Here is a 25,808-nt window from a genome sequence, read left to right on the forward strand (position 1 = left end):
AGAAGAATGTTTTCTTTGTTATGTTGTGGTGTGAAAATTAAAAATGTGGATTGTAAAAAAGTGCAAGGAAGGCTTCCCCACGAGGATTTCTTTACTGATTTCTTTACATGAATAAAGACATTTGTGATGTATTAAGTGTTCCTAAAGGATATGCTCAGGCCAGGTAAAAGAGACATGTTGGAAAGAAACAAAAGTGTTGTTCACTTGCACAAAGATGTGAGCCATAATGATACAAAGCAGTTGAAGCTTCTGTCACTGCAGTCAGTACTGTTATGCATCAAAAATCTGTTGCTGGTGAAACAGAGCCACCTATATATATATAATATTTCAGACAATCATTGAGCAAAATTTTTGCCATGAAACTAGTTCTACACCATCAATTTTTAATGGTTAAAAGCAGCTTTAAACAAGGCAATTCACAACTTCTGCATTTTGAAGAATATGAAAAAAATTATGATGACTACTGCAGAACGTAATTGGTATCCTGAAGTTGAAAAAAAAAAGTACAGGAAAAAGAATTAAACTACTTACAGGAAATCAACAGAAACATGTATATCTGCAAAATAATGCCATGAAACTGGATGATGCAGCTGGGGGCCACAGCCATCAAAACACGGGCTCAAGAATCTGAATGTCAACAACGTGGTTCTGTAAGTAGTATTTCATTAAGACTTTAAAAGAAAGTGAAAAAAAAAAAAGGGGCAGGAGGAATTAAAAAACGAGAAGAAGAAAAATGGGTTTGTCAGAAACAGTTTGTCCTACATAAACAGAAAAGGTTAATTAATCTCAGGCAAAACTTTTAGGTGAATTTATTAGTGCTGCAGAATGAAATGTTTTGAAAATTGCAAACCAGATGCTCAGGATAAAATTTTTCTTCATTCCATAAAAAAACCAACAAATGTAAGAGATGAATTATATAGTAGGATCACTACATCTAAGAAGAAAAACTGAAAGGACAGGAAGAGGGAAGAATGAAAGGTAAACTCACAAATAGGTCAATTGTAGGTTCTTATAATCTATGTATAGGAACATCAAAAATGATAGTTTGCAAGAGAATGTGCATGAGGTGACAGGAAGGAAAATAGGTTTTCTTATTCCTAAACTATAAGATTCTCCTACTGGTCTTTCTACACCTTAATGCCCTTAAAAACACATTAGTATATGAATGCAGTGAAATTAAAGCTTTCACTCAGAAGTATCCAAAGCATGAGAACTGCTATTCACAAAGAGATTCATTCAATAAAATATACCTCCCCAGCCACTTAAATATAAGAATTATACATGAAAAATATATAAAGAATGGAAAAAGAGCAAGATGAAAACACTCGCTTGTTATGTTTTCAGAGATGTATTCAATATAACAGGCTACAAATTTAAGGAGATTTGCATTGATACCTGTAAAAAGTGTGATGAATTTAAAATGCAAAGGAGACATGCTAGAAATATGGAAGAGCAAGATAATATTTCCACTCTACATGATTTTCATATTTTAGAAGATGAAAGAGGATACAGGAGCAAAATAGCAGATATGCTATCTGCTCTGCTAAGCAAAATCCAGATGAAGGAGTACTTTTATGACTTTGCTTGAAGCAAGTTCTGCCAAACATCGCCTCTTTTAACTAACATTGCTTACTATAAAAGAATGCTCTCTGCGTACAATTTAATCATACTAGACTGATCATTTGCTGAATCTACTGAGTGCTATATGTAGCATGAAAGAGTTGCAGGGATAGGTTCTGACCAAACAGCTTCTTGTGTTTTTCAGAAAATTATGAGTTTGCCAGATACTGTAAAGCATGTAAAAACTATTCTGACATCTATGGAGGGCAAAATTGGAATGTTAACATTGCTTAAAAAACATCTTTGGAGATCATTAACCAAAAGTTTCTGTTGCCTGGGCATGCAAGGAGTGTGATAGTGACCATACCGAATTGAAAGAGCAAAAAAATAGATGGATAAAAAAAAAAAAATTATGGTACCTAGAGATTGGTACCAGTTTGTAAGGATGATCACAGGTAAAAAGAAGTTCAAAGTCACTGAAATGAAGCAGAATGATTTCCTTGATTTTTCACAACTTCTCAGTGTGCTGGTCAAATGAAACGTCAATGATGAAAAAGAGAAAGTGCAATAGCTCAACATTCAATGGTTATGGTACATTTCAGCTTTAGGCAAAATCAACTTCAAGTACAGACAAGATGCTGAAACACCATTTAGAACTTTGGATCTAAAGAGAAGAAAGAAAGGGAGACCTATTGGAGCAACTCGATAACTGTGCCACTCTTTTATACAACACACCCTTTGGAATGAATCCCCTTAAGAAATTAGATCTCTTATCAGTCTTAAACCTACTAGATGCAGATTGTCACTATTTTGTACAAGACTTTACCAACAAGCAGCCATGCAAGTGAGTATGACAAACTGGAGGACTGTCTGGAAATGGATTATGATGAATAAAGATTGTGTATTTTTTTTATTTCTTTTCTTTTCATGTTTCTTCTTTTGATTGTATGAGCAAGCTGATAAGATAATATTCTGTTTTTTGTCACATCTTATACTGTATAACTACTAGCTTCAGCATCAGTGTAAATTAAAAAATGAATTGCATGTTGATGAGTAGACTGCTGTGTTTTCTTCTTGTGATACTCTGCATTGTATGAACATGTGGATAAAGTTGTAGTATTCCATTTATATATTATTTTCCTTTTTTTATAGTTATTCTGCATAATTAGTTTTCACATTTGTGTAAAACTGTGAAAATTCATTTATGACTGAAGCCAGCAAATCACGATTGTGAGAAATTTGGAAAATTTCTGTTTTTATTACTTTTATGTCAATGAAACTAAAGGAAAATAATAAATAAATAAAACTGTTCTAATTAATCATTTTTGAATAAAGCATCCTTATTTGAACAAAATTTAATTTTTCATAAGCCTAGAACATTCATAATGCTCCCCTGTAAAATAAGAAAAAGTGTATGTGTCAACTTACCACAAAATTAACAATGGAGGAACTTAGATAGAATTTTATGAATAAAGTTTTTGTCCAAGTGTCAAGGGAATCATCAGCAAGGAATTCAAATTAAAGAAGCACATGTGACAAAACGAAAATTCAACCATTTTTGAACATTTTTATAACTTGTTTATAAAATGTCATTAGGACTTAAAAAGTATTTTACACCATGTGCTTAATCCTTGATGAGAAGAAGGGGAATGGTCTAAAATACTTTTAAGTCCTAATTACATTTCATAAACAGGGTGTTGATATTATTCGTCCATCATCATTTGTTAAAAAGCTGTTGAATTTTTGCTCTACCACTTGTGCTTCTTTAATTTGAATTAAAGGAAAACACAAAATATCTTTGGATCAAAAACCAACATACAGTTTATAACAGAAGAATATTCTTGCACTTCATGCATCTTTGAATACATCAACAAGACAAACAGAGAAATCAGCAATCTATAAAGCAAAATAACACCAATGAACATCCCGAGTTTGATATCATCAAACCTGAGAAGTTTTGTTCACACAATGATGAGCACAATAGTGATTGTGTACATTCCTACTGTGTGGTCAGTAGAGTGACAATGAGTAAAGAAGACAAGTGAACAGGTCAATGAAGAAGAAACAGCATAAGAATCTACTGATATATAGAAAGAAAATTGGTTTCACAAATACCAAGCATGTTCCAATTTTCTAGAAGACTTTAGCTCAATTTGTATCCAACTGCACCATCATTAAGAGGAATATAAGATATGAAGTTTATAAGAAATGAAGTCTTCCTCAAGTTATTCACTATTTCAACTATGATATGGCAACTAATGGGAATGAATATAAGCAAGAGATGATTACTCTCCATGTATCATTTTGAGATTGAGAAAATGAAATTTTAGCACATAAGAAGTTCAGGGAAACACATGATCGAAATGAGGCTTTAATATGAGCAAAGAAAAGAATTCATATCTAAGTTGGATATATGTAAAACTATGGAAATCTGTCGTGAAATGTATCTCAACATCAGTGAAGAAGATACATCTGTAGTAACTACTAGGATTTCTTGTACAGTCACTGAACTTGATCCATTTGCCAGCTTTCAAAATCAGCCTAATAGCAATGCAGATCTTAAAATGGCTACACTCAGTAGACTCACTGGTATTGCTAATAGCTACTGATAAAAATTCTATCAACTTATGTGCGAATGACAAATTTCAAACATTTGATTTTTCTATACAGACAGACTTTGTAACGGCCTATATAACTTGTGCTTTGGTGGGAAAGGCAGCAATCGCTATTGACAGTACAATGGTGCATGCCTTAAAAATTCCAATCTCCAAGAATATGCTGCTGTCATAAGAAGTTCCATAACAACACAGAAACTTTGTTTAAACATGTTTGAATACTTAATGTTGACAAAATCAGTATGATAAGTGCCAAGCTGTTATCTCAAGATGATGCAAGATTAAAACAAATAGTGGGACATGTTGCTTATAACTTTGGTGGACAGGATATGCATTTAATAGATCATCAACTTCCAATACAAGGAACTCCCATCTATAAATAAATTAAACAGTGTACTGCTTTCCAATTCCCCATTCTGATATTAGTCCACATCAATACTTGAGACTCATATTTTGTGTTGAATACTATGGCTACTCCTTTTTCTAGATTGTCATTTCCTGAATATAGCATTTTGTGTTTATTGCTCAGAAAGATCTCACCAGTTTTTGTCTTTTTAGTTTCAGTCACCCCATTATGTCGATCTGGTACTTATCTAATTCTTCAGCTAGCTCCATTTCTTTGCCATTCAGGCTTCTTACGTTGATAGTACCGATCTTTAACTCTGGTGATGTTGAGTTGGGGTGTACTTTCAATGTGCTTTTCAATTGTATTGCTGGCTTATTTTGTTTAATTTGTAAACTGATTTTTGAAGGTCATCTTCATTGTCTTGTAATATAATCTGATCATCTGCATACAGCATTGTATTGATAACAGTTCTTCTGGTTAACTGGATACCTTGTTTTATTGTTGTTTTCCATTTTAATAATCTGATCAATATATATATTGAATAGAGTTGGAGATAAGCTACATCCCTGTCTGACACCCTGATTTATTTCATTCTCTTCTGTTAATTTATTAAGCTGTTGCTGTATTTTTGTATCTTTATATAAACTTTGTATAGCTTGTACCCAAATGTAAGGAATATCCTTGTTTTTTCATTGTATTCCGTAGGTACTAAAATAAAGAGCCAAAAGGCTTCAATTCAGCAATGTAAAATTATTTTACATTGCTGAACTGAAGCCTTTTGGCTCTTTATTTTAGTAATTACTTTTACGCACAAACCGAGAGTTCGCTTACAAAAAATACATCTCTCTGACATTTCAAGTTCCTTAGTACTGAACAAGAGTTTTGCTCTCTTAAGGTTTCTACCTGATCTCTGAGGAGAACCAACCAGTTCGAAACATCTGTCAGGTCAGTGAAACCTTATCAAAATGGATCAATAAAAGGTACATATATAGATGCTTGGGTGGTGCCTATGTCTTCTATATGGTCCATGTTAAGGCAATTTGTGAATTTCAGGTAACGTATTCCCTTTAAGCTCTCTGGTCAATTTACCTTATGAAACTTTCACAGTTTCTACATTTGGCTTTGAAATAATTCTGGATATAATATTCCAAAATTTTTCTCTGTGTATTTTATCAAAAGCTTTCTCGTAATACATAAAGGCCATACAAGTCTCTAAATTAAATTCTCATCTTTTTTTCAATAATTTGTTTTAGCACATAATCTTGTATTGTCTATACAAGAGATTTCATGTCTGAAACCATTTTGTTCTTCTGAGAGTAGAAGTATGTAATTTTCACAATCATCTCTGTCTTCTTTCTTAAATATAGATATAACCTTAGCTTTTAACCAATCTGATGGAACCTCACATTTCCTCCAACAGTTATTTATTAATTTTAAGAATCTGTGATGTAAATATTCTCTGCCATATTTCCAAAGCTCTGTATTTTTGCTGTCTAATCTGGTTGATTTTCTATTTTTGATACTTTTATTGCTTTTTTTAGTTCTTCCAATTTTATTGGTTCTATATCAGTGCTGATTTCATTATTATTTTCTGTTATTAAATTTGGGTCATGCCATAAATTCTTATAATGTTCTATCCATTGTTTCTCCTGTATTATGTTGATTTGTGCTATATCTCTTTCTTCATTGTTTAATTTCCTTAGCATTTTATAGGCTATGTCTTCCATGTATGTCGTCTATTTTATTAATAAATCTTGCCCAAGAATCTGGTGAGAAAACTAACAGACCAAAAATCTCGGTATGTCAATTTTTATATTTATAAGGTAGCATCCTGGTTTGAATTAACATAGAAAGATTTTTGGTCTGTCAGTTTTCTCATCAAGAGATGGTGAGTTGTGTAGTGGAGTAGTGTGCCTCCCACAATAAGTCCTTGAACTCCTTGGAGGTGTCACATAATAATAATAACAATAAAGATATTTCAGTAATAATTCCGTTGCCTCTTTTTCGTTGATATTTTGCATGCTGAAGTGTCCAGCTTCCATTTTTTCTTGCGATTTTCCCACTGGTTGATACTAGCAAGTATCCACATGAATCCAGGAAGTTGATGGACACTTGTTGTCATTAGTCCTAGTTGGTTCTCATTTCTTATGCATTATGTATAGGTCCCAGTTATCTAACTTTGATTATTAATTGACCCCAAAAATGTAGATAATGCCAAAATATTGTAGTGAAAATATTTCAATTAAAAATTAATTAGATTAGCAGACTGCGATACTGGTATCGCAGTTTGCTAATCTAGCCTGCTAGGATTTATTTCTTCCAGAAATGCAGCTTTTCTTTCCTAGAACAAACTGGTGAATAAATACATGCACAAACACAAACAGCACCAATGATCAATGCATTTGTTTAATTAAACAGAGACGGAAATGATTTATTTTTGATATTGTATATATACAGTAACCTGATGTCCGTACTTCACCAACTGTCACTGACCATGCTGTGGTCAGAGACAAAAGAACAACTTGATTTCTTTACTATGCTGATGTAAAAAGTAGGTCTAGAAATTATGTATTTATGATTTGAAAATGAACTAATGAATAGCTAAATCAAATTAATATAATTTCAAGTTTCTTTCTTTCTCTCTCTCTCTCCCCCCAGCTATACATACACTTAACATTCAATCTTCAGCAAAACTTACTGGTTTCTGCTTTAACTTCCACTAAAGCAGCATTATCTTTACTTGATATTACATGATATTCTGTGACTGCTTTTTCAGCATTTCTTGTGGTACGAAATAAGTATGGCATGTCCTCAGTGGGCAGTGGTCTCAAAGTCATCTAGAAAATTTTACATATTCAATGCATTACAGTTAATCATTAAAAGAAGCCAAAATATTGATAAAAATACTAGCCCTTTAACAGTAGGAGAAGGATTGAAATAATTTATTATGCAGGAATATTTATTAGTTTGTTGAAGAAATAGATCAAAATTTTTATTAATATGAATGATGACTAATCAAGCAAAAGTTTTTTTTATTGTTGTTGGTGTTCTAAATAAAAAGTTTGTGAAATGTTATAATTTAATCATTATGAAATGGGTTTGGCAATGAGTAACAAGCTCAAAGATGATAAAAAGCAGAGGTTCGTTATTACCTTCAAACACATTACTAAATTTTGCCATCTAGTTCCCTGTCATAAAACAAATTTGCTCTTTTGTTGATACTAGGTTTTATTAAGTCCCATGTTCTTGTAAGCTATTTTACTTTAGTCAAGCAGCTGAGATCTGATATAACAGATCCCAGCTGTTTGACCTGTTTTTATCAGATCCATTACTTGAGACCTGATAAAACTCCCAAACTTCGAGATTGGCTAGCATGGAGATGACAGTAGCCACAACATATTCTTGGAGATAATAGCAAATTGCTTCATTGCTTCAAACATGAATCAAAACAATGCTCAGAAGTCTTTATTAAACTGTTCAAATCAATTGCTGATGGACTTATGTTCTTAAAGTTGGAAATTGTATATTATAATTGTATTTTATTATTAAAAACTTCTTCAAATGAAAAGTTGAAAACCTACAGTATGTATGTACTATGGATAAACTAAAGAGTTCATTTTTAGATAGATAAAATTCAAACTCACGTGGATTCAAGAATTCAGTCCTGGAAAAGAAATCTTATTAAAAGATCCTAGCAAGTAACTTGGCAAGTGCCTTGAGAGAATACGGAGAAAAATGTAAGAAAGCTATGTGTAAAAGCATTTAAACAAAGTTGTGGGAAAGCTTTGGAAAGAATATAGAAGATCAGCATCATCAAATTCCTGCTATGTACCCTCAAGGGGTGTACAGGATATGATAGTACTACATGAAAAAAATTACATCATTATTAATTTCCTATCTACAATTTTCCTCCAAATCAGTCTATTACTTGTCAAGACTCCAACATTATCAGATCGTATATTTCTATCGTCTAAGGCACTTTGTACCGTATCAATCCACCTATATCTTGGTCTTCCTCTGGGTCGTTTTGCTGCCAACCTGGCAGAGAACACTTGTTTTGCCAATCTTTCCTCGCCCATTCTATTTAAGTGACCATACCACCTGAGATTAGCTCTGCTAACGCATTCCTGGATGCTGACAATGTCAAGTTCTTTCCTAATATCCTCATTTTTAATATGATATTGCCATTGATGCCATCTGTTCATGCCTATAATCTTTCTCAGGACTCTCATATCTGTGGTCTCTAGTCTTTGGTCAAGTGTTTTACTTCTGACCCAGCTCTCAGATACATAAGTTAAAACTGGATTGAACACTGTCTTGTATACAGCCTAATTTAGTGTTCCGACTAATTTCTCTCTTATTCCATATGCATTTATTCAATTGACTTCCCACCATACCAGCTTTGCTGATTCTGTTGTCTATTTCTATATTTAATTTACCATCTTCAGTAAAAATCGTGCCTAAATAGTTTAAATGTTTTACCACAGGTTCTCCATTCACAACACAGTTGACATTTTCAATGATTCTGCCTATTTTCATTGTCTTTGTCTTTTTATTGCTGACCTTCATACCATATCTATTACAACAGCTATTCAATTTAGTCACAGAATCTTGCAAACTTGTAGCGGATTTATTTAGAAGTATAACATCATCCGCATAAAGCAAAGAGCTGACGTTAACATCTCCAATTTTGATATCATGTTTAATACCACTTTCCTTCATAATGTGATCCATATAGATAATGAATAACAGAGGGGATAATGTATATCCTTGTCTCACACCAGATTTAACATTAAACCATCTTCCTGTACTTCCTTCAATTCTAACTGCTGACTTACAACTCAAATAAAGACTAAGTATTGCTTGATATAATGCCCCATTGACACCATATAACTGCAGCGTATTGAATAGCTTCTCTCTTGGCACCTTGTCATATGCCTTTTCCAAATCGACAAAACTTAAATACAGATCTTTGTTATATTCCTATGCTTTCTCGACTATTTGTCGTAAAGTGAAGATCTGATCCTGACAGCCTCTATTTGCCCTGAAACCAGCTTGTTCTTCACCAAGCTTTTCTTCCACAATTCTTCTCAACCGTTTCTCAAGTATACTTGAATAGATCTTGCCAGGAACACTCAGTAGCGAAATACCTCTGTAATTCTCACATGCAGTTTTATTTCCCTTTTTATATATGGGTACTATGAGAGCTCTACTCCAATCATCGGGAATTCGTCCCTCTGTTCAGGCCTTCTGAACTATGCAGTGCAGCCACTGTAAGACTCTCACACCACCATACTTCAGCATTTCTGGTCGAATATCATCTACTCCTGCTGCCTTTCCACATTTCAAGCCTTTGATGGCTTTTTCTACTTCAAGTATGTGTATTCCTGACTGCATGCCTGGTCAGTGTTTTTTACCACTGTGCTGTCATCACGTTTCATTTAGCAGTTTTTCAAAGTAATTACTCCATACTTCAAGGATATCTTTTTCTCCTGTTTTCATGTCACCTTTATCATCTCTAACTCCTTTTACAGCACTCTTTCCTCCATTCCTAAGCTTCTTCAACAACCTCCAGAATATTTTGCCACCTTCTTGATATTTATTTTCTATATTCTTGCCAAAGTCCTTCCATGAATTTTGTTTAGCTAGTTTTACACAGTGTTTAGCATTGTCGCATTTGTCTCTGTATTCTCTAAGAGCACAAGCTGACTTATTTGACAGGAACTTTTGATATGCTTTTTTCTTTTCCTTCACTGCCTCTTTAACTTCCTGTCCACCAGGGAGTTCTTATTTTTTTATCCTTACAGACAACCTCACCACATGCCTCTCTGGCAGAATCAATCAATGTTTTCTTCAGAGTTTGCCACTGAATCTTCAAGGTTTGATTCCTGTTCTCAAACTCTTTCATTTTTTCTTCAATAAGCTTTGTGTATTTTAGTCTACAGTTCACATCTGAGAGCTGCTCAACTTTTATTCGCTTTAAAACTTTCTTACATGTTATTCTTTTCAATATGAAATTCAATTTTATCTTGCTGAAGACTAGATAGTGATCACTTCCAATTTCAAATCCTCTGTACACTCTGGTGTCCTGCACCAGGGAGAAAACATCACTATCAACAATAACATAGTCAATGAGACTTTTCTTATTCCTAGCCTCTTCTCTCCATGTGAATTTGTGCACATTTTTATGTTGAAACATGGTGTTAGTAATAACCAGTCCATGTCCTGAGCAGAAATCCATTACAAATATGGCAAAATATTCTGGAGACTATTGCAAAGCCTATAAAGAGTACTCTAAAAGGAATTCAGATATGATAAAGTTGACATAAAAATGAGAATAAAGATGTTCTCATTATATGAAGTAATTAGATTTGATAAGATTGTTAAGATTCTTAAATGAGAAGCAGTGACAGAACAGTGGTAGAAAATATCCATGAACACTCAAGAATATTAAAAAATCCACAAATAAATAATGTGCAATGGCATTCAACCAGAAATATGGAGGTATAAAAAGCTTCAAGTGGCTAGACTACATAATTTAGAAGGTTGAATTTCCAATGACCAGAGTAGAGCTCTAATGGTACACATTTATAAAAAACAGAATTTCAGAACTGCAAGGAAATTCCTCTAGTGAGTGTTCCAGGTAATTTATGCAAATACACTTGATAAAAGGCTAAGATAATTTGTGGAAGAGTAACTTGGAGAAGAACAAGGCACTTTAAGTTTTATATATCTGGAAAAAAAAAACATATGAGACAGTAGAATGAGCAAAATTATACAGAGTATAATTTTGTTACATGAATGTAAAACCAAGGGGCACATACTATCTTCACTGTTACTCATCATCTATCTGGATAATGTTATGAAGGAAAGTAGCAGTAAACCTGATGTGAATATTCAAGATATTCAACTTGGCTCTTTACTTTATATAGATGTTATATTATTAAATAGATCCACTGCAAGTCTGGAGGATGATTCTTTAGCTATACTGAATAACTGCTGTAACAAATTTGGGATGAAAATCAACAACAGACAAAGACTATGATAACAGACAGAATATGTAAAACATCAGCTGAATCCTAAATGGGGAAACCTATAGAACAAGTATAATATTTGAGCTTTATTAGGCACAATTTTTAGTGAGAATGGCAAATTATTATAGGGAAATAGACAATATAAGCAAAGCTAATATAGTGGGGGTGAACTGAATAGATCTGTATAGAATAAGAGAGAAATCAGCCAAAACATTAAACTGGTAGTATACAAAACTGGTGAGACCATTTGAATTTATGGGTATAAGAAATGGGGTAGAAATAAATCCGTGATAAAAGACTACAGATTACAAATGTAGAAAGTCTTTTCACTTGGTCACAAACGAAATTATATACAGTGATCCCTTGCTTTTTGCAATTTCTCACTTTGCAGGTTGAATTATTTGTGGAAGCCCTGCCCACATGAGTCTGCTCAGGATCTGGCTTGCATGAGACAAGTCTAGTTTGTTTCCTGTGCACACATTGTGCCAGCTGTGTGTGTGTGTACACACACATGAACTCACATGTGCAGCTGCATATGTGTGCCAGCCATTGTCGGTAAGGCACCAGCACACACTGGTCAAGTTGAATTTTTTGTCAGCTGCAAGTGATTACAAGATTATTATTGTGACATTTGCATATTGCTTTCTACAAGCACTTGTTATTTTACCCTTATCTGCTAAAAATGCGACCTAAATGTGACAATTTTTGTGAAACGAAGAGAAGAAAAACAGTTCTCAAATTGGTGGATAGATTGGAAGTTTTAGATAAGATTAAAGATCTGAAATCTTTCACTGTTGTAGGGAAGACATACAACATTAACAAGTCTATAGTGTGGTATATTTATAAAAAGGAGAAGGAAATCTGCAGTTGTTTTGCAGCTAGTACACCAAAGAGTGAGAAGATTTTTCTCATATATGCTGACTGACAGTTGGGTGCACATTTACTTTAAAAAAAAAAATGTTTTTCTGAGAGGTGGGAGTAACCAGGAAGAAGAACACCAATTATTTACAGACGTTTTCTACTTGCAATAAGTCTTTGAACACATCCACCATGAAGCCGGCCTGGTTGGCTGAGTGGTTAGCATATCCGCTCTCCAGCCAAAAGGCTGTGGGTTCAAATCCCACCGTGGGCATGGATGTTTGTGATTGTCTGTGGAAATACTAGTGGTGGTGGTGGACAGTAGATGGTGCTGGTGGAGTTGCTGGAATGAGCGATGGAGACAGAGCTGTAGGACATGTACCTTCCCTCGATGAGTCTTTGGACTCCCTGGAGGTGTGAAATAATAATAATAATAATAATAATATTGAGGGAATACTGTACTTGACAAGAAATTATATTCTTGCTTAATCCTTTATCCAAAATTTGCCTGTGAATAGCATTTCTCACAAATCCCCATCATTCTAATGAAAGGCATCATGGGAGATATAATAAGGAAAGTTAATGAGATTTGTGATGAATAACATATCAGGTTTTGATGTCTGTAGGTGGTGGATGCACATCATTGATATCTTAATTGTGACTCGGATGTTGGTAATGTGAATCTGGAAGGGCTTTTTATTTTTTATTTTTTTTTAAGATGGAATTCTGATATTCTGTTGAATTTTGTTGGTTACGTTTTTGTTTTTAGGAAATTTTCTGGTACATTTTTCATAATTTTTGATGATTTTTTGAGAGTTTTTTTTTTTTAACTTGAGTAATTCTAGAATTTTTTAAGCTATCTGTTAAAGTAGTGAGTAAAATAATGGGAAAGTTTATAAGAGCAGAGGCATGCATCAAGGATGAAAGACCCATGATCATTACTCGCACAGGGGTGTCCAGACTCCAATGAAAGTGAGGCCTCTGACAGTATCCAAATTTAAAATCAAATTTAATTACATGAAATGACACAACAAGACATTAAATTAAATTAAAAAATAAAATAAAATAAATCAAAATGGGAAGGGGGGGGGGGACACTATTGCTTGCCATTTATGAGGATGAGTGTCTCCCAAATCTTGGCAATAGAGAGATAGCTATTCCGATTTAAACTTGGCAGCAGCAGCACAGAAGTGCTTCAGCATTCTTTAAATAACTGCTCAAACCTACAACCTGCACCAATAAAAGGCGAGTATTGGACCATAGGATATCGTGGTCAGTGCCCACTGTATGCTGAGTAAGGCCGGATTTTTCAGGTTTATTGTTATTAATACAAAACTGGTGTTCTTGTAGTCATTTTTTAACAGAACATCCTATTTGTCCAAAGTATGAGAGGAGACACTCACATGGAACTTGGTGAATACCAGGCGGAGAGAGAGAGAGAGAGGGGGGGGGTGTTTATCTTTTGGGGATGGTAACAAAGAAGAGATTTTGCTGATAGGAAAAAAAGTAGGAACTAAATTATATCTTTTCAGGATCTTAGCAAATCATCTCAGAGATGCCAGTGATATATAGGATAGGAACTTGTCATACAGGCTCAGGGTTCTTGGCAGTGGGCTTGTAAGAGTCAAAGATGCAATGGATAGTACTCATCTTGCTGGAGAGCTAGGGAATTGGAGTGGATAAGATTTGAAGATGCCTATTTTTTGAGATGGATGATGTGCTGAACTTGCTGTATGCAGTGGCCTGTGAAGGTAAGTTTACAGTGAATATAAGTAGCAAGTATTCCAGAAGGAGCATAGGAAAGAAGGATGTCCAGCAAGGCTAACTGTCCATCCTTTTCTTTTTTCCATAGTGAACTTGATCTGAAGGCTGTTGATTTGATTTTGGTTAAAAAGTTAAATAGCAATTCTTCTGAGTCTGGCCATATGGCAAACACATCACTTACACCTATTGAACCCAGAAGTAAGGTTGGGGTTGTATTGAAGAGAATAGGGATCTCAGGATGCTCTATGTAGAAATTAGCAAGTGCAGATGATAGGGATCTTTCCATGGCAGTTTATTCTACCTGCTTGTAGAACCAATTCTCATCTGATAACAATTCTGGAAACTCATCTGATAACAGTTGGAGAGTATCAGTCAGAGGTACACTAGTAAATGACTGGATATCAAAGCTAATCATAAGGTCTGTAAGACTGAATTGTTAAGATTTTTTATTTTTTTCAAAAAATCTGATGAATTCTTCATGGAGGTTTGTGTGTAGCCAGTATGGGAGCATAAAAGAAGAGCTTGGAATTTAGCTAAGCAATGATAGGGGAGTCTATGCAGTCCACTATGGGTCTGAGCTGAATTCCTTATGTATTTTTGGAAGTCCATGAAAACATGGACTTTTACCAAAATGGGTCTTCAAATTTTTTTTTATAGTGTCCTAATCTTAACTGATCACTTTATTGAATAAGGAATTAAGTTTGTTAATTTGGTTGTTGTTAGGGTTCTGGGGAATCTCCTGGTAAGTGGAGTGATCTTGTAACAGAAGAGAAAAATTTTTTGATGCATTCAGTGGTGTCCACGATTAACTAGAGCTTTACCCTTGTCAGGTTTTGTTATGGTGATATGGTTATTATGTCTCAAGGATTTTAGGACCATGATTTCATGATTTCAGCTAGGGATAAGTTTGTAGGAGGAAGTTGAGCTCTATATAGTACTGAGGAGACTTCAAGTCACAGTTTATTAGCATCATCACTTGAGAGGATGGTCAGATTCCTCTCAATGTCTTGCAGGAAATCCAGATTTAGAATTCCTTCCCCCAACTTATTTCTAGCTGAAATCAAGGCTCTAAAATCCTTGAGACATAATAGCTATTTCACAATAACAAAAGCAGACAAGGGTAAAGCTGTGGTTATCATGGACACTACTGAGTACAACAAAAAAAATTTCTCTTCTATTACAAGATCAGTCCACTTATGAGGAGGTTCCCCAGAATCCTATCAACAGCCAAATTAAAAACATAATTCATTACTCAACAAAGTGATCAGTTGGAATGAAGACTATCAAAAAATTGAAGACCCATTTTGGTAGAAGCCCACATTTTTATGGCCTTCCAAAAATACATAGGGAGTTCTATTCGGACCCATAGTGGACTGCACAGATTCTTCCCCCATTTGGCTAAGCGATAGGACCAGATTCTCCCCCCATTTGGCTAAGCGATAGGTGTCGTATCGCTTAGCCAAATTCCTAGTTCATTTTTTAAGCTCCTGTACTAGTCACACACAAACCTCCATGAAGAATTCCTTAGATTTTTTGACAAAAATAAAAAACTTAACCTTTCAGCCTACAGATGTCACAATTAGCTTTGATATCCAGTCCTTATTTACTACTGTAAAATCTCGTATAGAATAAAAATGGAAATATTTTTTTCTATGTCAATTTTACATGGGCAATTAAATTACATATTATACTTGTAAGTAAAAGAATGTATAACTTATTGTACTGTACTGAGATAAATGTTGTAACTAAATGTTCAAATATTTGAATAAGAACCAAAAGATTTGTAACTAAAATTAAGCTCAGACAGGATTAGGCTAGGAGACCTAAGGCTAGCAACAGTCGCAAAGGTCCCCGGATTATGAGTTTTCCCTCCAAAATCCCGCTATAGCGTGGGTGACGGAGAAAACCCTCATGTAAATCTGGGGGACTTTAGAGAAGAACGGCCAAGGTCAGGAGAATGATATAAAAGACTGAGATTCAGTGGCTAGGGGCTCTCATTTTTGAAGTTTATTTCTGTGCCAAGCCTTTCTGAGGACAGGGAGAGTCGCGTTTCCACGAGCAGCAGTTTCGACGAAGATGGGAAGTTGGCTCGTAGCAGAGACGGCCTTTTCAAGATATCCCACCGTGAGATTCCCCGATGATCTACATGTGCTGAATTATCGCAGCCATGTCCTAGTGCCAGATCGAAAGTTAGCTGGGAAGAAGCGGAACGTGCCCATAAGCCTTTAGGATCTAGGACTGTGTAATGAATTAAGAAGATTGTAAGTAGAATGTTTCATGTAATATCCTAGATTGAGAAGTTCAAACGACAAATGTTGGTTCTGTTATCTAGTGGCATAAAAGGTGTTAGAAAGAATCGGAAAGTCGTATTTTAGTTTGAGTGTGAATAGTTGAATACAGAGATCTATAGATTTGCTTATGACATGTAATGCAGTTTAAGTTTTGCCTTTTATTGTTTACAATGTGAGAGAAAATTAAGTGTGTTAAGTACCATCCAAGTGTCTGAAAAGTAATGTGTAATTATGATTTCTTTGTCTTAAAGCTTAAGTAAAATGCTTAATTGACTTTGTGGAGAGTTAGACACGTGATAAGTATTGTCTCCAGTGTACTCTTGTTGTCTTAGTTAGAACCAGACAAGTGATATGTGTTGTTTGAAAGTTGTATATAATTTGTCTTAGTAAGAATAAACATGTTGTTTTTGTTAGTAGCTTGCCTGATCTTGTTTAGCCAATGCACTTCTCATAAAAATACCAAACCTGTGTGACCTAAGAGTAGTAATAGCCATGACTGACTGATTAATTAATAGGAGTTGCTTGAGATAGAGTTAACTTAAGAGTCATTTTTGTGCTCAGCTGAATATTTCTCTTGTATGTAAGGGAAGGAACAATTATTTTACGTGATCCTTAATTCTTTTTCTTCTTCTTCTACAGCTTCTCCCACTTAAGTGGGGTCACTGTTTGTTATGAGTCTCCTCCACACCTTCCTGTCTTGGGCTGTCACCACATCCAAGTTCTTCATCTTCAAGTCCTCTTCTACCAGCTCCCTCCATCTCTTCTTTGGCCGCCCACGCTTCCGCCTTCCTTGCACATCCAACTGCATGACCCTTCTTCCCACATATTCGTCCTCCCTCCTCATCACATCACCAAACCATCTCAACCTTGCCTCCTGTATTTTCGCTCCTAAGTTCGTAACTTTCACTGTTCCCCTGACATAGTCATTTCTCAGATGATCCTTTCTGGTCACACCGCACATCCACCTAAGCATTCTCATCTCTGCTACTTCCATCCTGCTGATGTTATTTTTCCTCAGGGCCACAGTTTCTATAGCATATGTCATAGCTGGCCTCAATACTGTCCATAATGGTGCAGTCAATAAAAAAATAAATTTTTAAGGATCAATACAAGTGAAATACGGCAAGGTAGATTAGGGACTTGGCTCCAGCCAGAGGCTTTTCCTAAGTCTACAATTCAAGCACGTACATGAGCATACTTAAAGCCTTGAGAGGGGAGTAAAACTAAGTTAAGGACTAAGGGATTAAGATTAATTGCAAGTTTTATGCATGAATTAAAAATTGAAGTCTATAGACAGTTTGAACAAGCTCAAGCAACTACGATATAAATAAATAATTAAATAGAAAAAAAAATATAAAACTTTACAAATGGTGCAGTAGACATTTTTTTTAATTAAATAAATAAAATATACAAAAATATAGAGAAATATTACACTAGCATACCTCTGGCTGACACTCATCTGATAACATCTGAGGAAATTCATCTGATAACAGATGACTTTGTCAACTGTTATCAGATGAATTTTCTCCAGCCATAGCTGACTTTGTCATGCACTCAGGCTATTTCATCTGCAGGAACTAATTCTACAAACAGGTTGAAGGAACTGCCATGGGACACAAAATGTCACCTGCACTTGCTAATTTCTGCGTAGAGCATCTTGAAGAATCCCTATTCTCTTCAATATGACCCCAATCTTCCTTTTTTGGTTCGACATGAAGGTGATGTTTGGCATCTGGTCAGACTCAGAAAAATCTCTACTTACCTTTTTATCCAAAATCAACAGCCTACATTCACACATCAAGTTCACTATGGAAAAAGAAAAGGATAGACAATTAGCTTTGCTGGACATCCTCCTTTTCCATACCCCTTCTGGAATATTTGCTACTTATATTCACTGTAAACCTACCTTCACAGGCCACTACAGACAGCAAAACTCAGCACATCATCCATCTCAAAAAATAGGCACCTTCAAATCTTTGTTCAACAGAGCACGTGTTATCTGCTCCAATTCTCAAGCTCTCCTAGAATAACTGAGCACCATCCATGCATCTTACTAGAGATGGTTTTACTTCAAGGAAATTTAAATGCATCTTGGACTCTTACAAGCCCATTACCAAAAAATTTGAACCTGTATGGTGAGTCCCTATCCCATATTGCAGGCATTTCTGAGACAACTGCTAAGATCTGTAAAAGATATAATTTAGTTCCAACTTTTTTTTCCTTATCAACAAAATCTCCTCTTGGTTACCATTCATGAAAGATACCCCCCCCCCAGTGCTTACTAATGTAAGTGCATTCCTTTGTACAGGGTGGTCATAATTAAAGAGGAGGTGTTCAGAGCACTGTATTGAAAAATGTATTGGATGAAATTCAATCAAACTTGGTGTAAGTCCACTCTGGAACATGGGGTTTCATTTACAGAAGATAAAAGATAGTACGAAATTCTACCATCAGGGGACATTTATCGCTGGAATCACACGATATTTGCATAATCTAACTGTTTCTACTGACAAGCTGATGGATATAAGGAAGACCGAAACAGATTCACGTTATTCTGAAAAGACAGAAGAGTTATGGATCTCACCTTACCAGAACCTGCATTGCTAGTTAAGCTTTACTATCAACAACATGGTAATGCTAATTCCGTGCTTTGAGAATTCCGGTGTTTGAAAAATAGGAGAAAATATCTCTAATGAGAATAACAAATCTTAGAAAAATTATTTTATGATTTAAAAATAATGGATCTTTAGCAGTGAGGCCAGGATAAGGACACGTACAGATTATTCCTCAACAAGTTGATGAAGTTGCAACCGCTGTTGTAAAACACAGAATGAATAACGCACAAGGGTGCAGCAGTACTCGGGCAATATCAAGGCAATTGGACATGTCATACTCAACTGTGTGGAAAATGCGTAAAATGCTGAGGTTTTTCCAATACAAGATTTCCCAACACTCAAGCTTTGCTTCATGGTGATGCAAAAACTAGACTGCAGTTTGCCCCAACATTCTTAGCTCGAATGGAGGTGGATGATCCATGGACATGGAAGATATTGTGGAGTGACAAGGCACATTTTTATCTGAATGGTAGTGTGTTAACTTACACAATTGTCACATTTGGGCTGTGAATAACCCTCACATGTTCAATCAGACTCCTTTACACTCACTGAAAGTGGTTTCACTGCATCATTTATTATCAGTCTGTACCTTTTTGAAGCACTTCACCCAATAGGACCAGAGACTTGTACCATCTCTGCAGTTAGGTATTGAGAGATGCTGTGTAACTTTGTTGTTCTGCAACTGAAGCAGCAAAGATGCCTTGATTTTGCCATTCATGTAGGATGGAGCACCACCTCACATTGGATTGCCAGTATAGCAAATGTTACGAAAACACTTCAGAGAACACAGAATAATTAGTCATGCATTTCCCACAGCATGGACCTTATTTGCCTGATCTCAAACCCATGTGACTTTTGGTTGTGGGGCCATCTGAAACGTGGTGTATGAAGGACATGTTCCTGATTTAACAACCTTGAAAGACAGAATAACACAGCATGTGAGGGAAATCAATGCAGATCTGTTGCATTCTGCTGTAGAAAATGTCATTCACATTTTCTATCTGTTAGTTATACGAACACAAAAATTGATTTGTCATGTTCTCTTCTAGCCATTACTGTTCAATTAATCCTAAACCAGTTGCACATATAGTATCAAATGTGCCTTGGTGGCAGAATTTTGTACTATTTTTTTTTATCTTCTGTAAATAAAAACCCCATGTTCCAGAGTGTACTACACTAAAAATTAAAGATACGAAGAAATTATATACTTGGTCTAATCCTTTATCCAAGTGTAAGCAAACAAAGTTTATGGCTGAAGTATTTTCAGAACTGAGGCAATTTGTACAAAGAAGCTAATGGCTTCACATCACTTGCCTTAGTATCCCATAATGCAAAACACACATCCTTACTGGCATGTATAATGTTATGCATTATGGGAAGGGTCACCACCCAGACTGGTTTTGACCTTTATTGAGGTCTCAATCAGTGGGACTAATCCAGAGTAATTTAATAATAAGGTGACACCTTTTGGCTACTCGTATATGAAAATATGTCTTCTGCATTACTTCAACCTTTGTATCACCTCTAGGTGATACAAAGGTCTCATCAGTGGGAGCCAGATGAGACCTCAATAAAGGTCTAAACCGATCTGGGTAGTGACCCTTCCCATAATGCATAGCATTATACATGTCCGTAAAGATATGTGCTTTGTATTATGGGATACTAAGGCAAGTGATGTGAAGTCATTAGCTTCTTTATACAAGTTTCACCAGTTCTGAAAATAGTTCAGGCACAAACTTTGTTTGCTTACGCTTGGATAAAGGATTAAACCAGGTATATGATGTCTTGGTATCTTTAATTTATAGTATAATCAAGTGGAAAAACTTCCAAGTACTTACACTAAGTTTGGTTAAAATTCGTCCAATACATGTTACAAGGGCTCTGAACACCTTCTCTTTAATTATTGTCACCCTGTAATGGACAAACATTACATTCTATTGAAAAATGACTACAAGAACACCAATCTTATATTAACAACAATAAACCTGAAGAATCTGTGTGTTGAGGCTTAAGTGCTGAGAGGACATTGTGTTGGAGGTTTAATGGAATATTTACAGCACTATCCTTTCCTAGTGCTGTAAATATTCCATTAAACTTCCAACCTGAAGAATCTGGTCTTACTCAGCATGGAGTGAACACTGACCACAATATCCTATAGTTTAATATTGTCTTTTACAATGGTACAATTTGAGGTTTGAGCAGTTACTTAAAGAGTGCTGAAGCACTTCTGCTCCACCCAAATTTAAATCAGAATGACTCTCTCTCTCTCTCTCTCTATTGCCAAAATTTGGGAGAGTCTTGTTCTCATAAATGGCAAACAATAGTGTGTACCCCCCATTTTAATTATTTATGACTATTTTTGCCTGCTTTTATTTAGGAGTGCCTCTGTCTTAATGCCATTGGCTTTTTACTCAAGAATTCTCAGGGCATTGCAGATGTATTTTAGAGACAAATATATGTAGCATAATAAAAGAAAATTCGCACATACCTTTTCTTGGATATTGTTCCCTGTCTTCTTTCTGCAGTGTGCATACTTCTGCTGTTATGGTGTTGAAAGGGGAGTGGGGGGGGGCTTAGGCAATGTGGGAGAATTAATTTGAAAAAACCTGTTTTGTTTTTTTTTGTATAATATATATATATATTATTTTTAAGGGTGGGCAGAACGCTTTTTATGGTAGGGTGGAAAAAATAAAAAGGGGGGCTGAAAATAGCAATTGTTTTTTAGAGGAAGAAGAAGGGTTCATGGGAAAAGGGGGCTGAGGAGAGGGTTGACATGGCACGAGCCGTTTCGACCGTGTTGGTTGTCGCCTAAACTCATGGGGGAAGTGGATGCATGGTCGAAACAGCTCGCACCCCGTCAACTCTCTCTCCCCAGCCCCCTTTTTCCATAAACCCTTCCCCTTCTCAGTTGCTATTTTCAGCCCCCTTTTTTCATCTTTTTCCCACCCTACAAAAAAAGCACTCCACTCACCCTTAAAAATAATATATGCATATATTATATATGTATATATTATACAAAAAAAAATGGGTTTTTTCAAATTAATTATCCCACATTGCCTAAGCCACTCCCCTTTCAACACCATAACAGCAGAAGTATGCACACCACAGAAAGAAGACAGGCAACAACATCCCGGAAAAAGTTTGTGTAAATTTTCTTCTATTATGCTACATATATTTGTCTCTAAAATACATCTGCAATACCTTAAGAATTCTTGAGTAAAAAGCCAATGACATTAAAACAGGGGCACTCCTAAACAAAAGCAGGCAAAATAGCCGTAAAAATAATAGTTTTTAAGAGGAGTAACATGGGAGTTTTCTCAGAAATAATATCTTTATTTTTATTTTTTATATTTAATTTAATACAATTATTATTATTATTATTTCCCAAGATCTCATGGAGTCAAAGACTCATCTGGGAGGTCCTTTTATCACACACACACACATCTCATCATACCGTGTCTTAAACACACTCAAACTTCTTGCAGACACAACACGCTCAGGCAAGGCATTCCAATCATTCACAACTCTGCATGGAAAAAACCTACCTCTCACTCCTCTACTCACACCCTCTTTATACAGTTTCCAGGGATGATCTCTGGTTCTCATCTGATCTCTCACTATTCTCTGTAGAAATTCTCCACCATTGATCTTATAACATCCCCTTACCAACTTGTAGGTCTCTATCATATCTCCCCTTTTCCTTCTCTCCACCAGACTCTGCAAATTACATCTTCTCAATCTTTCCTCATACTCAACATTCCAGAGGTCAGAAACTACCTTAGTCAGTCGCCTTTGGACCCTTTTACCAACATCTCTTCATCCTTCTGAAAACCCGGTGACCAAATCTGGGCACAATAGTCCATGTGTGGCCTAATCAAAGCCTTATACAATGGAACAAGAATCTCCCTACTTCTACACGTCAGTGTCCTCCGCATCATTCCCAGAAGTCTTTGTGTTGTCTTCACAATTTTGGCTATGTGTCATCTAAATTTTAGATCCTTATCCACTATCACCCCCCAGATCTCCTATTTCCTCTACCCTCCAACAATATATTCTCACCAAGCATAAATTCTGCATCCCATCTTTGTTTTCCAAATTTTAAAACCTTACATTTTGCAATATTGAACTCGCATCCCCATTTGCTTGCCCAATCACTCAATTCATTCAAGTCTTCTTGCAAGGCCATAACATCTTCACTACTCTTTATGGTTCGTCCCAACTTTGCATCATCTGCAAACAACTGAATATCTCCATCCAAATCTTCGCCAATATCATTAATATACAAGTTAAATAGTAATGGCCCTAAAACAGATCCATGAGGCACTCCACTAATGACTTTCCTTTTCCTGGATATCGCACCCCCATACACAACCTGTTGATACCTATCAGATAGCCAGTCTCCAATCCAATGCACTAATCTAATATCCAACCCCATCTGCTCTAGTTTGACTGTCAACTTATCATGAGGTACTCTATCAAAAGCCTTTGCAAAATCCAAGTATATTACTGTGTATCCTTCTCCTCTGTCAAAGGAAGCAGTTACTTTATTGTAATAAGTAAGTAGATTACTATAATATGACTCCCTTTAGCAAATCCATTACTAAAACTCCCTTTAGCAAATCCATGCTGTCCATCAAAGATTATACCATTGTTGTCAATCCAACTCTGGATCCTAGTTCTCACAAGCTTCTCCAACAACTTAACCACAACACCTGACACAGAGATAGGCCTATAGTTTGATGCTTGAGTTTGATCACCTCCTTTACGAAGTGGCACAATCTTGCCTTCCTTCCACTCTTTAGGAACTTGACCAAGTGCAAGACTCGTATTAAAAATATATGTCAAGGCAGGTGTCAACTCTCTGGCACATTCCTTCAGAATACGCGGTGATATATTATCAAGTCCCACAGCCTTATTTACATCTAGTTTACTCAACTCCCCAAACACCTCTTGCTCACTTACAGTCAGTTTCTCCTCCCCATCATCAACTGCTCTCAATCTCTCCATGAAGTCACATTCACAAGATTGAAAGATCTTTATGAACTGCTCATTAAGTATCTCCACCACACATTCTGCAACAGCTGGCTTTATACCATTTCCTCCAATCAATGTCATCCTTCCATAATCATTCTTTCTTTTGCTGGCTACATATCGAAAGAACTCCCTAGGATTCTTTTTGGCTTCATTAGCTAACTGCTGTTCACACCTCTCTTTAGCTACTCTCACCAACCAAGTCACCCTCCTTGCCTGGTCTTTGCAGACCTCATGAAATTGGTTACTTCCACTTCTCTTATGCTGCCTCCACAATGCCCTTTTTCTCTCTATTGCATGCTTAATCTCTTTATTCATCCATCTCACACCTACCTTCTCACCCTTGGAATACATTTAGACATTGCATCTATTAAATAGTTTTTGAAAATCCCCCAAGCTGCATTGATCTCTTTTCCAGCTAACTCCTCATTCCATGCTACACCCACAAGCTGCCTCCTGAGCTCTTCATAATCACCCCCCCCCCCTTGTAGTTCCACATATACCTTTTTTTCACAGGGGTCCTTGCACTGCTGGCAACCACCCAGGTAATCACCTCATGGTCACTTTCACCAATTGGTGGATGATTTGACACCTCATTTATAATTACATCCTCTGATGAGATGACCAAATCCAAGACCCTTAATCCTCGTGTGCCCTCTGTTACATACTGTCTGAGGTAGTTATCCCTCAAAAACTCAAGAAACTCATTTTCTTTACTTCCAGTTGCTATCTCCCATACAGATCACCCTTTTCTTATTTGCTTGGCTTATTTGACTATACATTTCACTATCACCACCATCCACATTACCAGGTCTATAACAACATCCCACCAAGTATTTGATTCTATTCATCTCCATCTCACACCATACTGCCTCAAAACCACTGATCTTATTTCCCTCTTACATCTCTACCTTGTATGGACATAACTCTTTCTCTATCATCAATAGCACTCCCCCTCCCTTTTTACCCCTTCTATCCTCACGAAACATATCATACCCTTCCATCTCTATTCCTGTCAGGATGTCGTCCTCATCTAACCATGTCTCACTTATTCCGACAATCTTTGGGTGAACAGACGCAATTAGTGCAACCATTTCATCCGCCTTGTTTCTTACACTTCTAGCATTGGTATACAAACACGACAGCTCATTTCTGGATCTACAGCTAGTTCCACTGATACCACTCACTCAATGTAATCTCTCCATGCTATACTGGGGCCATTTCCCTTTCTGCTTCTTCATTTTAGAACCCTTTTCAATTTCATCTGTTTCCTCTTGATCCCTGGTCATCCCGTTTCTTTCCTACCTACACATGCTCTCACCTCCTCTTGGAGCATCCATCTTTCTCATGCTGTGTACCCTTGTCCACCCTGAGCCTTCCCGTTTCCCTGCTCCTCTTGCAATCCCATTCTCTCATTTTCTATACTCATACCACTCACTTCCTCATTCATTACCACTCACTTCCTCATTCATTACCACTTCTTCAATCTCTCCTGTCTTACTCTCCTGCTCTTCCACATCACTCCCCTCTCGATCTGATTCATTCTCTCTCTCTCTACCTTCCAGCAGCAGTCTCTCCAAGCGACTCACACCATAACCACTCAAATGCAGTCCATCGCTCCCATACAGCTCACTTCGTCCCTCAAACTCATTCCACACATTAACAAACTGTACTCCCATCTCCTCACATATTTC

The 25,808-nt window shown here is 36.1% G+C and overlaps 1 protein-coding gene across 1 annotated transcript in view; it reads right to left on the reverse strand.

The window, feature by feature from the left end:
- LOC150093590 (pseudouridylate synthase RPUSD4, mitochondrial-like) overlaps positions 1 to 25,808 on the reverse strand; it is a 113,656-nt gene that overhangs the window by 23,113 nt on the left and 64,735 nt on the right. The window contains exon 6 of the mRNA XM_090413066.1: positions 7,220 to 7,358. Coding sequence (XP_090269192.1) covers positions 7,220 to 7,358 — 139 coding nt within the window. The remainder of the gene's footprint in view (positions 1 to 7,219; positions 7,359 to 25,808) is intronic.

Source organism: Typopeltis vanoorti, chromosome 23 (assembly GCF_054136105.1).
Source record: "Typopeltis vanoorti isolate ZY-2024b chromosome 23, IOZ_Tvanoo_1.0, whole genome shotgun sequence".
NCBI lineage: Eukaryota > Metazoa > Arthropoda > Arachnida > Uropygi > Thelyphonidae > Typopeltis > Typopeltis vanoorti.